Source organism: Rhinoraja longicauda, chromosome 15 (assembly GCF_053455715.1).
Source record: "Rhinoraja longicauda isolate Sanriku21f chromosome 15, sRhiLon1.1, whole genome shotgun sequence".
In the NCBI taxonomy this organism is placed as follows: domain Eukaryota; kingdom Metazoa; phylum Chordata; class Chondrichthyes; order Rajiformes; family Arhynchobatidae; genus Rhinoraja; species Rhinoraja longicauda.
Genome location: NC_135967.1, coordinates 34636576 through 34652326, shown reverse-complemented (window position 1 = coordinate 34652326; position 15751 = coordinate 34636576). Strand labels below are relative to the sequence as shown.

Sequence of the window (15751 nt, the reverse complement as noted above, 5' to 3'; positions counted from 1 at the left end):
GGTGGCTACTTGGGAACATTGGCATCCGAATCAAAATTATATTGGACACTTATTTTAGATTTGAGAAATCCCATTCAATATGGAACTGTTAGCAACACTACTTGCAGGTCAGATACAACATGTTACCATCTCTGCATGCAGTCCAGTTGCCTCGTGTTAGCTCTTCCACCTGGAGTTCTTGATCCATGTGCATCTGGAAGCAATAAAGCTTGCCGGTGTTGCAAAGAAAAATGTGTAGACTGAGTACTTTAAGCAGCAAAGCATGAAGCTAACTAAAGGAACCATTCATTCATTCAGTACACTGGAACATAGTCTGATTTTTTACATTCTGAAATCAATTAAATTGAAATTAAATGGCGATATATCTTTTGCAGATTGTGCATAAGGATGGAACTCATAAAACCACTGAATAATCTGATGGAATTGTTCAACTGTGTGGGATATATTTTATTTTTGAGTATTTCATTTCTCCACTTCATTTGCTATACAGGTCAAACCCCAGATAATGTAAAAATAAAGTATTCCTGCTTTAACTGGGATATTTAAATGATTCATAAGGATTGCCAAATGGAAGCCTTTTATTTGATACTGGAACGATTACTGCATTAATTGGAATTGATGACACACGACCAAAACATGTACACTTTTAACTGGACAGATGGTTGGTTGGTTCATTGATCTCTCTTTTTTTTGTGTGGATTGATCAATATTAAACTGGACCTGGCATGTGTTCTGCTCTGCAGGACTTACTATCTCATCAACTGTAATTTGCTGATTTCTCACTAGTGTTTCAAATTATTTTGTTGACCTGTTCCATTGTTACAACAATCTCAGAACCCCCTGTCTTCTCCATAAATTAGTAAAGCAGATTACCCAATTGTTTCTTGAGTTCCACCCTGATGAATGAATGCATCTTTCAAATTGGTTGTTCTTTGTTTTACTGCAACTTTATCTTTGCAACTATTAAGTAAACATTCTAATTTTATCAAAAGATTGTGACATATTCTTATAAATGGTAAGAGTATCTCAAATAGGGCTTTTGATGCATCTCATTGTTTTTATTTATTATCTTTTAACTATTATATTCAGATAACATTTTATATTTCGCCAAAACGTTATGTTCTCGATCAATTCTCTTACCTCAGATTTCTTCCCACTTTTCTCTGCCATGTTTTTTTTTTCTTTTCTTTGTCGCTAAGGAATAAAAGAACATCTTAAAAGTCTCGAAACTTATCAATGGCATCTTCTCTGAAGTAAGAATGGAATTTGAATATCTCTTCTTAATAGATTAACAGTCCAATGCTTCATGCGTCCGCACTTTGAAGACAAACTTGACCAGTTTATTTAGACCATTCCCTCCACAACTCCCTGGTTGACTCATCCCAGACCACCCCCTCCCCAGGTACCTTCCCTTGCAACCGTAGAAGATGCAACACCTGTCACAATACCTCCTCCCTCGACTCTGTCCAGGGACACCGACAGTACTTTCAGGTTAGGCAGAGGTTCACCTACACCTCCTCCAACCTCACCTACTGTATCTGTTGTTCAAGATGTGGACTCTTATACATCGGCGAGACCAAACGTAGACTGGACGATCGTTTTGAGGAACACCTTCTCTCAGCCCACCTGAACCTACCGGACACTTTAATTCTCCTTCTCATTCCTACACAGACCTTTCTGTCCTCAGTCTCCTCATTTGTTAAAGTGAGGCTAAACACAAATTGGAGGAACAGCATCTCATATTTAGCTTGGGCAGCTTACAGCCCAGTGGTATGAATATTGATTTCTCTCACTTCAGGTAGCCCTAGCATTCCCTCTCTCTCTATCCCTCCCCCACCCAAGTGGCACTAGCTTCTCATTTTCACCCTACAAATAGCTAACAATGGCCTGTTTCCTTTCTCATCGTCACTTTTTTGCACATCCTTTATTCATTATCTCTCCACATCATTGTCTATATCTCTCGTTTCTCTTATCCCTAACCAGTCTGAAGAAGGTTCTTGACCCGAAACGTCACCCATTCCTCCAGCATTTTATGTCGATCTTATGAAAGCAATGCAGCTAGTCACATTCCTTTCTCCTTTCCTTTATGTTTTAACCGTTCTTCTTTTAACTTCATTTCAACTGTTCTAAGGCAAAATAGTCATATTTTTTAATTTCATACAAGTAGATACATGTTGGTGCTGATATAAAGGGGAATTAATGTACAAGAGTCCACCCCTGGGAGGTCATGTTGCAGTTGTATAAGACGTTGGTGAGACCACATTTAGAATATTGTGTTCAGTTCTGGGCACCATGTTATAAGAAAGATATTGTCAAGCTTGAAAGGGTTCAGAAAAGATTTACAAGGATGTTGCCAGGACTAGAGGGTGTGAGCTATAGGGAGAGGTTGAGCTGACTGGGTCTCTATTCCATGGAGCGCAGGAGGATGATGGGAGATTTTGTAGAGGTATACAAAATCATGAGAGGAATAGATTGGGTAGATGCACAGACGTTTGCCCAGAGTAGGGGAATCAAGGACCAGAGGACATAGGTTCAAGGTGAAGGGGAAAGGATTTAATAGGAATCTGAGGGGTAACTTTCACACACAAAGGGTGGTGGGTGTACGGAACAAGCTGTCAGAGGAGGTTGGTGAGGCTGGGACTATCCCATCGTTTAAGAAACAGTCAGACAGGTACATAGATAGGACAGGTTTGGAGGGATATGGACCAAGCACAGGAAAGTGGGACTAGTATAGCTGAGACATTGTTGGCAGTGTGGGCGAGTTGGGCTGAAGGGCCTGTTTCCACACTGTATCACTCTATGACTCTATGACCTTGAAGAACAAATATAGGTTCAAGGTGTGAACTCTTATGCATCACAGAGACCAAATGTAGACTGGGCGATCGTTTAGTTGAACACCTTTGTTCAGTCCGCTTGGACCTACCTGATCTCCTGATTGCCAAACACTTTAATTCCCCTTCCCATTCCCCCACTGACCTTTCTGTCCTGGGCCTCCTCCATTGTCAGAGTGAGGCCAAATGCAAATTGGAAGAATAGCACCTCATATTTCACTTGGGCAGCTTATAACCCCATAGTATGAATATTGATTTCTCCAACTTCATTAAACCCTTGCATCCCCTCATTCTCCATCACCTCCTACCCAAGTCATATTAGCTTCAAAATCATCTTGTTGAGTCTCATAGTTGTGTCGGAAAATAACTGCAGATGCTGGTACAAATCTCATTGTCTGTAACTCGTTTTCACCTAGCCCACAGCTAACAATGGCATGTTTCCTTTATCGTCATTACTTTTTTGCATATCTTTCATTCGTTTGTTCTACATCTCTCTATAGCACAGTCTATATCTCTCATTCCCCTTTCTCATGACTCTCAGTCTGAAGAAGTGTCTCGACCTGAAACATCATCTATTGCTTTTCTCCAGAGATGCTGTCTGACCCGCTGAGTTACTCCAGCTTTATGTGTCTATCTTATGTTTCTGTCTTGTTGATAGTCCATAAGGCTTCATCATTGCCATTTTTTGAGCAACCAGACTCTAACCAAATTAACTTGATTATCAAGGCCGATAGCATGAAGGAAGGTATCCTTGACATGAAGGCAGAACTTTGTTTCCATGGAGACAATGCAGTGTTCATTTCCACTATTACTGCCACAGACCTGTTGTTGACAACCTAGTCAAATTGTTTTTTCTGTCTTTTTGGTTCGCTCATTATCTACTGTACTCATCTGATGCCACCAAGCCATTCTCAATAGTGAATATTGAAGTTCCAACAATGAGTACATTTCTGGATCCTTGTTACTTTCAGTGTTCTCGGAGGTAGAGAATTTCATAGTCATGACTCATGAGAGAAAAATAAATCCTCATCTCAATCTTAAATCAATGACCTCTTGTTGTGAAACTCCACCTCCTGGTATGAGATGTACAATTGGGGCAAATGCCCTTTCAGCTTCTACCCTGTCAGTCTCTCTCAGAACTTATGTATTTCACTAAAGTTACCATTTATTCTTCTTATGTCGCAGAAGTATAGGCCTAACCTGCTCATCCTTTTACATCTCAACCTTCTTCATCTCATGAATCAAGTTGTGAACCTTCTCTGCATTCCCTTCAACACAAGAATATACTTCTGTAAATATAGTCCTAAAACCATGCCCCGTATTACCAGAACCTTGTAAACATATCGAAACAAAACTGGTTTTATACTCCACATTCTTTTCAATGTAGGCCAAGAGGGATCCTGATCTGAAAGGTCACCTATCCACGTTCACCAGGACTGCTGCCTGACCCCCCCACTGAGTTATTCCAGTACTTTGTGTCCTTATTTGTAAACCAACATCTGTGATTCCTTATTTGTACAGGACCAGTATGCCATTAATCTTGCTAATTACAGACACCTTCTGCATTCTCATCAAAATGGGCTGTATCACAATTTTCTGTAATGTGAAGCCACGTCATTTGCGTATATGTGTCTAGAAATGCAAAATGGAAAGAGATTAAATTTTGGGTGATTTTTTTAAACTTGAATTACTTTTTTCACACAAATTCCATGAGAGTGAAATTTATTTTGTGTCTCAATTTTTGAGTAGTGATTTGTACATTCTGTAAGGATGATTTTCTGTAACCCAAATGGCTGTAATGTGGGGATTGCCTGTACTTGTGTACCCGCATGCTGATTTTTTTTGTGTCATGCTAGCGTTCTCAGATTATTTTTTAGTCTCACTGCATTTTAATTATAATTCGCTCTATCATCCCTCCTTCTAAAGACATAACCTTATATTCTGCTGCATTATATTCCATCTGCAACTTGTTGTGGATTTACTTAACTATCTATATCCCTATGAAATGTCTTTATTTCCACCACACAACTTACTGGCTCATTCATCTTTGAATAAGCTTAGTTTCAGGGCACCCTGTCATTACTATAGATATTAAGTAGTCAAGTCTCCAGCATTGATCCATGTGACAGCCTACTATTTAGTGATTGCCAATCGAAACATGACTCACTTCTCTGTTTCTGTTAATTAACCATTCTTCTACCCGTGCCAATATACAAGTGACCCCTGTGTCACAGGCAGTTGCATCACAGAAAACAGTCTTCATCGTGATTTTCCATTATGCATAGCCGCACCATCAAGACATGCAAGAAATGTTAAAAAAATTGTCACATAAATTCCGTGGGATCAGATATTTTTTTCGGTATCTCAGAATTTTTGGTAGTGATCTATGAAATCCCCAAAGGGCGTCTTTCCATTACACAGAGGGCTCTAATGCAGGGGGTCACCTGAATTACCAGATGTCCCCCAGCCTGTGGGCTCTTATCTGGTACAGTATCCTCTTTTATGCAGCATTGTGGATGTCAAATACAGGCTCCCCTTCATCCATCCTGTCTGCTCCATCCTCAGAGAACTCCAGAAAATCTATCAATCACAATTAATTCATATTAACATTTTCACTTCTCTTCACCAAGACCTGCCCGGCATTACTGTTTCTTTGAATAAATGTTTACAAGTATGAGTTAGATTACCTTCATGGTAAGAAGCAGAGGCAGTGGTGGAAGGTTTTTTTTTCAGACTAGAGAACTGTGACCAGTAATGTGCTTCAGGGATCGATGCTGGGCCCTTTGCTGTTTGTGGTTTATATCAATGATTTGGATGAGAGTGCACAAGGCATGATTAGTAAGTTTGCAAACGACACTAAAATAGGTAGCATTGTACACGATTAAATGGTTATCAAAAATTACATAAGGATCTTGATCAGCTGGGCAAGAGGGCTGAGGAATGGCATCTGGAGTTTATTGCAGATAAGTGTGAGGTGTGGCATTTTTGGAAGTCAAAGCAGACCAAGACCTTCACAGTGAATGGTGGTGCCCTGGGAAGTGTGGCGGAACAGATGGATCTAGGCCTTGAAATTGGTGTCGTAGGTAGATAGGTGAAGAAGGCTTTTGGTATATTGACCTTCATCAGTCAGGGTATTGAGTATAGAAGTTTGGTGTATCGTGTTCAGATTTGGTCACCCTGCTATAGGAAGGATGTCATTAAGCTGGAAAGATTGCAGAAAAGATTTACGAGGATGATACCAGGACTCGAGGGCATGAGATATAGGGAAAGGTTGGGCAAGCTAGGACCTTTTTCCTTGGAGTGCAGTAGGCTAAGGGGTGATCTTATAGAGGAGAATAAAATCATGAGGGGAGTAGTTAGGATGAATGTTCCCAGGGTAGGAATATCAAGAATCAGAGGACATACATTTAATGCCAGAGGGAAAAGATTTAATAAGAATCTGGGGGGCATCTTTTTCACTCAGAGAGTGGAGGGTATTTGGAATGAGCTGTCAGAGGAGGTAGTTGAGGTATGTGCTATTTGCACTTTAAAATACATAATTTAAAAGACACTTGGACAGGTACATGGATAGGAAGTTTTAGAGGGAGATGTGCCAAAGGCATGCAAATGAGACTAGCTTAGATGGGGCATCTTGATCAGCATGGATGAGTTGGGACATCCCTGCTTCATAACTTTATGACACATCCACTAAAAGTGCTTGTTGGATCCTTACACAGGTGTTGAAATCCATTGGCAATGAATGGAGGAATGTGAGGCACGGTCAGTCCGTGTTCTGTACCGACTGCAAGCAGCACAGAAAAATGCTTTTGATTTTAATTTTTACTAGACCAAGTGGACCCGTTGGGCCCAAACCTCTCCTGCATTGGTGCAGCACCCTGTCCTCCCCCCCTCCCCCTCCCCTCTCTCCTCAACTCCCCCCTCCCCTCTCCCTTATCCCCCACTCCCCCCTTCCCCCCTCCCTCCCTCCCCCTCCTCCCCCTCCCCTCCTTTTAAACTTAAAAATGTGAATAACTTTAAAAATATAACACCGATTTCAATAAAACTACTTGCATTATCACTAAAGTGACAAAGTGACACTAAGGTGGGCCTAAAATTGTCGCACTAACGTGTACCGTTTTGGCTGAAGTTCAGTCACAAACAAGATAACAAACGAGAGTTTCAATATATAGATGTCACGGATTAGAGTCAGCAGGCATGTACCCTGCCTCCACATTCTCTGCAATTGCTTCAATCGGCTTCCTAGATTTTACCTTCAGGCTACTTTTGTGCAATCCAAGTTAACCAATATTCTCTTTCTAATCTGAATGATTTATATTAAAATTGAACAGCTTCTCAGGCACTTTTTTTTCAACTTACATAATCTTAATTCAATCATTTTGCCAATTTTATTATACCCCAATATAGCAATAGGAACATATAAACATCTGGACTATAGCTATATTCATCAGGTCCAGTAGTATAATGGGCAAGCTGCCAGTGAAGGCCCAATAGGCACCAACACTGTGCACAAAACTGTTAATGAGACCCCAGACCAAATCTGAACCAGACTTGGATGTAATGATTGAGATGTATTCTTCCAACTCAGTGCTAGTGATCATGCACTAAAACCAGTTTTCACCCAATATTAACTGATCACTTTTAACACCTATAGCGTCACAAACTTGCATTTATGGAATATGTACTATGAATTCTGCAAATTGTTCCCTGGATGTTCCTAGATGGTCATATGATAATCTTCACAGTCTCCCATGGATATGAGATTGGCAAAAAATTCTTGTGCCAATTGCTGTGGAAAAAAGGGTATAAATATTATACGAACCTTCAGTGTAACTTGCTAATTGAGCTGACATGTTATTCTAATTCTCTGCATATGGTTCACTGATACCTGAGGATCCCTTATGACTTGATAGAAACAGAGAAAATAGGAGCACGAATAGGTTATTCTGCCCATCGAGCTTGCTCCACCATCCAGTACAATCATAGCTGATCATTCAGATTCTGTCCCCTGTTCCTGCTTTCCCCCATATCCCTGGATATCTTTAAGTATTAGAACAGTGTGCAACTCCATCCTGAACATATTTAATGATTTAGTCTTAACCTTTTGCAGGTCCTCCACTTTATGAGAGAATAGATTTCTCCCCATCATTACCAAAATGCATTACTCCATATCCTTTGGCTGTGACCCCCTAGTTCTGGACTTTCTCACTTTAAGGAACATTCTTCCTGCATCTACTTTAGATTTTTTTTTAGATTTTGAGATACAGCGCAGAAACAGGCCCTTCGGCCCACCGGGTCCACGCCGCCCAGCGATCCCCGCACATTAACACTATCCTACACCCACTAGGGACAATTTTTACATTTGCCCAGCCAATTAACCTACAAACCTGCACGTCTTTGGAGTGTGGGAGGAAACCGAAGACCTCGGAGAAAACCCACGCAGGTCACGGGGAGAACGTACAAACTCCGTACAGTACAGCACCCGTAGTCAGGATCGAACCTGAGTCTCTGGCGCTGCATTCGCTGTAAGGCAGCAACTCTACCGCTGCGCCACCGTGCCGCCCTCTGTCGAGTCCTATCAAAACTTTATTAATTTCTCTCATCCATCTAAACTCAGCCCAATTGTCTCAATCTCCATTCACACATCAGCTCTCCCATCCTAACCAGTCCTGTGTATCTACGCCAAGCAAAGTATATTACATGGATCCATTGTCCAGGGCTCAGCAATGCCTAAAATAAAAGCAGGTGCCAATAAATCTTCATTATATATTGCATGTTACATGAATTCCTCTTAATTTATACCGAATTGGGCCAATTTCTTAAAACTTATTGTGAATAACAAAATGGAAAGTGTTCTCTATCTAATCATAATTGTTTTCTTCCTTTCTTTCTTCAGTGATCCCAACAAGCCAGTGCCACAGGATACTAAGTTCATCCACACAAAGGCAAACCGCTTTGAAGAAGTGGCCTGGTCCAAGTACAACCCACAGGATCAGCTTTACCTCCACATTGGTCTGAAGCCACGCGTTCGGGAACACTACCGCGCTACCAAGGTGGCCTTTTGGAAGCATTTGGTCCCTCACCTTTACAACCTGCATGATATGTTCCAGTACACCTCCACCACCACCAAGGTGCCTCAGCCCAACACCACTCCCATCTCCTATGCCACGGGACATCCCAACGGCAAGGCTTGGCCATTCACCACCAAGCGGCCAGGTTCCGACTTGAGTCCAGCTTTTAACTCCAACGGGCAGCAGAAGGATAACTGGGATTCAGAGCAAGATGGTGGCTCCCTGTTGATTGAGAACCCCCGGGACTACTCCACTGAATTAAGCGTCACCATTGCCGTGGGAGCCTCACTGCTTTTCCTCAACGTTCTGGCCTTTGCCGCTCTGTATTACCGCAAGGACAAACGCCGCAATGACCCCCACCAGCAACCTAGCCCACAGCGCAACACCAGCAACGATATGGCGCATACGCAGGAGGAAGAGATCATGTCGCTGCAAGTCAACCAAACCCACCACGAGTGTGAGAATATCCAGGCTCCTGAGTCCGTGCGCCTTCCTTCACTGCCCGACTACACCCTAACTCTCCGCCGCTCTCCTGATGATATCCCCCTCATGACCCCCAATACTATCACCATGATCCCCAATTCCTTGGTGGGTATGCAGTCCTTGCATCCATACAACACCTTTGCTGCTGGTTTTAACAGCACAGGGCTGCCTCATTCACATTCCACCACTCGGGTATAGTCCTGGGCAATAACCTTCCAGGAGGCGGGAGTGAATGAACCGCTGGGTAGAGAACTCTTCCACATAGACTACTCCAGCCTGCTGGATTTTAACAACCGTCTGATTAATACGGGCACTGCACCGTCCTTAACAAGAAGGCTCTCTCCCTGGGAACTTCGAAAGACATACATTCACACCGGGCCTTCTTGTTTGAACAGACAACTTGACATTTTATATATAAAAACAATCAAATTAAGAAAAAGTTTCCAAAAAAAACAAAAATGAGGGAAAGTGAAAGTGCTTTTGTTAACAGTGTTGGGAAAGCAGCGGCAGACAGCTGCTCACCTTTATCTCATTGTTCACATGCCTTAGACACACAGGCTGCTATGCTCCATGCGTTTTTTAATCACTTTTAGAGCAGCATAGAATAAATTCGCACCAAGGGGATTGAAGGAAATGTGCACACGCAAAAACTGAAATAAATGTCACCTGGATTCTCCATGGAGGGGAGGGGGAGTTTCCCTCGATGACTGCCGGTGAAAATCGTGGAAACGCTGGATAGTTGCAGTGATAGATTGGGGAAGGCTGCTGGAGAAATCCCGGTGTGCTTTGTTCTTCATTAGACATTAAGCACTGCCGAGAGCAGAGGGAGAGAACATCTCCTCAGCTTTGGTTATTGTTTTGAGTTAATTTCTGTTTGCTTGGAGTCAGTTAACTCTGGCGTGGATCTGCATCTGGGTCCAGCACCTTCCTGCAATGAATGCCCTGCCATACGACCGGCCACTATCAATGGCCGAGAAATTCAAAGGGACACCTAAATCAAGAGTGCAACAATTTTAGTTCTCTAGAAGCTGCCAGTGAAGCTGTTTGTTTACTGCCATTGCATTTAACCTGACAACCAGGGAAGCATTTTGCCCACCCATTACCCCTCCATTTGTCCTCATCGTACGATGAGCCTAAGCTCACTTATTGGGGGAAGCACTTTGTATTTTTGTGGCTTGACAAAAATCTAACAAACTTTTTACAGATCTGTCTAATTTTTCTTTGGGCTGCGTGGAGAATCTTCAAGTAAAGCAAATAATACAGATTTAGATAGTGTGCACCCCTTAATTTTTTTATACACCGTGAATTGTGACACGTGCCAAATTAGAACCAGCAAAATTTCTTGGTGGTAGTGGGTGGGGGGAGGGGGGGGGCGGGAGGGAGAGGGATTGTTTTTAACTGTGTCTGTTTTGTATTTTGGTATAAGCAATCTGTTGCTGTATGTTACATCGTGTAAAATCTAGGTTGCAATGGAGAGGGTGCCAAGGGATTTAGTGCCACAGATACACTCCGTGTCCCAATACTTGGCAAGAAGATTCAGATTTCAATCCATGTTCTTGATCAAAACTATTGAGGACAACGCTGCCAATGGAATATTACCTTCAACTTCACATCAAGCGTCTCTCATGACGGCCAGACTCCAAACATGTCTAAGACAATACACATGAATCCCTTGGGAATTTCAAATGGAATCATTGCATAGTCCCAATCGTCCACCATATCAAGCAGTCACACATGTTCTGCATTGGGTTCCTGGTCCAGGTTTTTTAATGAGCTTGAAGCCAAGTCTATATTGTGAATGTGTGTTTAGTAAGATTTAATTGCAAGCTTTTGGGGCAGAAATTGGTTTAGGACCGTTTTATGGGTGGAAAAACAGGTACAGTGAGGACCAATTGTTCTCTTTTCTAAGGGCAATCTTCAATACCCCTCGGATTCCGAATGGATTTTGGACCACATTTTCAGTTGAGTGACTTCTCTAGCATCTTCAGTCGCTACTTCAGGTATTAAGTATCTTTCATATGAAATGTCTATTTTATTGGACGTAGTGAGGGTGCATTCACCAGGTAGGGTTTCTCAGCAAACTACAGCAGTCACTATATTGAAGTAGCAACACCCAACAAAAATATTTAACATTTTTTAATGCTTGTCATTCACTTTGGATCCACACCGCTCCCAAAAACTACTGCTTGTTAAGAACAATCCTTCTCCATTGCAGTCATAAGCAAGAAAAACAGCCTCAATTTCTTATCCATTAAAAGGATAAGCTCCATTTGGAGATACAACAGGAAGTCTGGGGACTTCATTGGTTGTGCACTCTCAATAGGCCATACTCATTTCCTCCTCCATAGTATGATTTAGTGCTCCCTAAACTAGCCTGAAGGGAAGGAAGTATTTTTATTGATTTATTATTATCACATGTACAGTGAAAAGCTTTTGTTCACGTACTATACAATTAAATCAGATCATCCTATACCTGAGTATAATCAAGCCATTGCCAAGTACAACAGATAAAGGAAAGAGAGAAATCCCAGAGTCCAAAATATAGATTTACGCATTGTTGCATTACAGTTCCAGAGAAAAGTCCAATGTTCAAAATAAGATAATTTGGAAGATTTGGACTACACCGGGCCTTCTGGAGGACTATTCAGTAGTGTAATAACAGAGGGAAAGATGCTGATCCTGGTGGTATGTGCTTTCAAGCTTTTGCATCATCTGCCTAATGGGAGAGGATAGAAGAAAGAAGGGCCGGGGTGAAAAAGGCCCTTTATTATGTTGACTGATTTCCTGAGACAGCGTGAAGTGTACGTGGAGTTGATGGTGGGCAGTCTGGTCTGTATGATGAACTGGGCTACATCCACAAACCTCTGCAATTTGTTGCAGTCTTGGGCAAAGTTGTTCCCAAACCAAGCTGTGTTGCAACTCGAGAGTATGCTTTCTCTGGTGCATCGGTAGAATTTGGTAAGAGTTGTTGGAGACATGCGGAACTTCCTTTGTTTCCTGAGGAATACAAATTCTTCCTAAATTTGAACCGAATACTCAATTATAAGTAACTGCACATACACCGTCCTCTAACGTTTCAAAGCCAGAAAGTTTAGATGATAATATTTGGTTTGAAGCTCTAAACTCAACTTGTAATAAGGACAAATAATTATTGAAAGACTTTGTTATAGTCAATCTTGGGTGATGCACAAATGAAACTCGACTTATGTTGCCAACATATGGAACATCTTGACATTATTTTTCATTCCTTGCCTTTATGTTTATTCCTCTATCTTCACCCTACCGCCAACAAATATAAATTATATCCATCACTCAATCACTGTATGAGAGCAGTGGCTTAGTTACTAGCACTCTTGCCTCTTGTTTCAGAAAGTTCTGCATTCAAGTCCTACTCCAGAAGCACAAAAGCTTATGTTCACACTTCCCTGCAGTACTGCAATATCTTTTGGAGATGTTAAATTGAAACCCTACTGCTTTCCTCAACTAACCATGGCGATAGAGCTATGTTGCACTCTAACTAATAATCAACCCTTGCTTGGCATTTCCAAAACAAAACTTATTCATTTTAACATTATTATTTCTGGAGGCTTGCTGTGCATAATGTGAACAACACATATCCTGTATAACAATAATCATCAAAATTAGCTGTGAAGCACTGGGATGTTATAGATTCGATGTAAGTCTTTCTTTCTATTCTGTTTTACTGTGCCATTACTGTTCTACAGCATTATTTCTTTTTCTCTCACTTGTCCTCTGCCCATTTCCTCACCCCCATTTCTCTCACATTCCATGTACGATCCTTTTGTTCTTCAGCCTTCCAAGCAACAGTAAATGTCAATCAAACGTGATTTCAGATGTGGTTCCTTTGATGAAATTATGTATTCTTTTCTATGATGGTCAGGTCATTCTGGTTAAATCCTAAAGTTGCACTAACCAAACATGCAGTAAATTCTAAGCTATGTTTTCAATCCAACAAAAACAATCATAAGCAATCAAAATAAAGGTGTTTTTTTTGCTTGCCAAGCATCCATCTAAAGCACTTTTACAACTGGAAAATGTTCCTCCAATTATTAAGTATTTCAACTAACTTATCGCAATATTTTCTCCCTCCCCCCAAAAACAAAAGCCAAGCAATCCTACATTCTTTTGAGATCCATGCGAGACCCATATGTAGATGCGATCAATGATTTGGCAAGAATAAGCACTTCACTATGGTAGTCTTTCTACAGTTTCTTCTTGGGATTTATTGGGTGAGTTAAAGGCTGAGTATAATCAATCCATAGACAAGTACAACAGGTAATGCAAAGGGAGAAATCCCAGAGTTCAAAATATAGTTTTACCGCATTGTTGCATGACTGTTCCAGAGAAATGTCCAATGTCAGACTTGAGATAAGTTGGAAGATTGGGACTACGCCCTACCTTCTGGAGGATTATTCAGTAATGTCATAACAGAGGGGAAAAAAGCTGAGCCTGAGTCTGGTGGTATGTGCTTTCAAGCTTTTGCACCATCTGCCCAATGGGAGAGGGTAGAAGAAGGAAGGGCCGGGGTGAAAGAGGCGCTTTATTATGTTGGCTGATTTCCTGAGACAACGTGAAGTGTACGTGGAGTTGATGGTGGGGAGTCTGGTCTGTATGATGAACCGGGCTACATCCACAAATCTAGTATCAACACCTATTTTTTCTTAGATTAGAGTTTGTGAGGTTTGCCATATTCAATGTTCCTGTTGAATACTGTTTAATTGAATGTTCCTGTTTAATTGAATACTGAGGACAGGCTGTGAATTGAGATGTGGAGTTCTGTTGGTTGCTGGAAGGGCACATAATTGAAATTCCAAGGAATGTATGTCCCTTAAACGTCTGAACATTTGGATTTGGAGCAATAGTAACTTTGCATTTACTGATTTGTAATGTTAAAACTTGTCAAACCCTATACGTTTGAAATCATATAGGTGACGGAGCAAATATCCCATTGTGTTTATCAATGGCCCTTTGAGTACTGAGGGTATCCGTGTCCACAAATACCTAGATTTTATTTCTTCCCTCCTCTATTCAAGCTGTATTGACTCTATATTTCTAATTTGAAGATGTCTTTGTGCAGACCCTCTAAATATTTCTTAATTCATATTACTCTCAGAAAAAAATAATATTTGGAATTTGATTTATTTTGATGCAGAAATACCCCTGCAGAACTCAAAGGGTTAACAGCCACTCTAACTGGAGAAAAGAAACATGACAAAAGCCTATCTAGAGTGTTCCCTGGATCTTTCTATCTGAAGATATATAAATACCAATAACAATTTTTATCATATAGAATTTAAGATGGAATATAACATTGTAATATCTTAATCACTCCATATTAGTCTGAAAGAATATTTTCAAATGTACAGCAAAGGTAAAAGTGTAATGAGTCTTGAGGGTATTGCTTACTGTGTCACCCAGCCTACATGACTGCAGCTAATTGACAGATGCTGGATACAAGCCACCAGATATCAGATTGTCCTTCAGAAACATGTTATAATGTCACAGCATCGATGCTGTAATAAATTGTTATGATAACATGAAGGAGATGGGTTGCACTCCTCCAACATATTTCTATCGAAATAGATGTTATCATGCCTTTAAGTAAAATATTACATATTGGAATTCTTCCCTGTGCTGTGATAGAATTGCACACTAAACCAGAGCCTAAAGCCTATATATTAATAAGGACCAGCTGGTTCCAGTTTATGAGCTCTTTCCTAGCCCAGTAAATGTTTCACCTCACTTTGATCCCTCTGTATGTTCTACATTAAACACTTCTTTTCTCCACTCTCCCCTTTTATCGCTATGTTTCTTTTAATCTCTGATTGATGGTGGAGTGTTTCTGCATCGAAATAAAATGGTAACAAAAAGCTGGAGTCTCTGTTTGTTCTCTCACCATCTACGTTCATTGATGGGATATATGTACCCTATTATACATCGACTCAATTTTACTTCTAGATGTATTAATGCTGTATTAAACTGAAAAGGCAGGAAAGTTGCTGAAGAAGTGGAATTCATTTGGAGTCACAATGGACTGTAGATTCTGGAATCTGCAGCAAAAAAAGTGATAGAGAGTCATGACCTGAAACTGCGACTATCCCTTTGCTTCCACAGATGCTGCCTCCAGCAGTTTGGGTTGTGCCATTCATTGGTGATGAAGACTTTCCTAAGTGCTTCAGTACTGGCAGATGAGGGAAACATGTGGAGGACTTGTGGAAGGAGGAAGTCGGGAGAGGAGTTGTGGTAGGAAGAGACGTTGAGTTAGGAATTAGAGGAAAGGATAAGAAAAAAAGGAAAGATGGGAGGGGTGACCTGGATCTGGAAAGGAAAGTGGCTCTGAGTGGTAGT

The 15751-nt window shown here is 41.1% G+C and overlaps 1 protein-coding gene across 5 annotated transcripts in view; it reads left to right on the top strand.

The window, feature by feature from the left end:
- Positions 1-15264, top strand: part of nlgn3a (neuroligin 3a) — a 191142-nt gene extending 175878 nt beyond the window's left edge. For all 5 annotated transcript variants that reach the window (XM_078412483.1, XM_078412481.1, XM_078412482.1 and 2 more), the window contains one exon: positions 8725-15264. In XM_078412483.1, coding sequence (XP_078268609.1) covers positions 8725-9580 — 856 coding nt within the window. In that variant the 3' untranslated portion in view covers positions 9581-15264. The remainder of the gene's footprint in view (positions 1-8724) is intronic.
- The last annotated feature ends 487 nt before the right edge of the window (positions 15265-15751 follow it).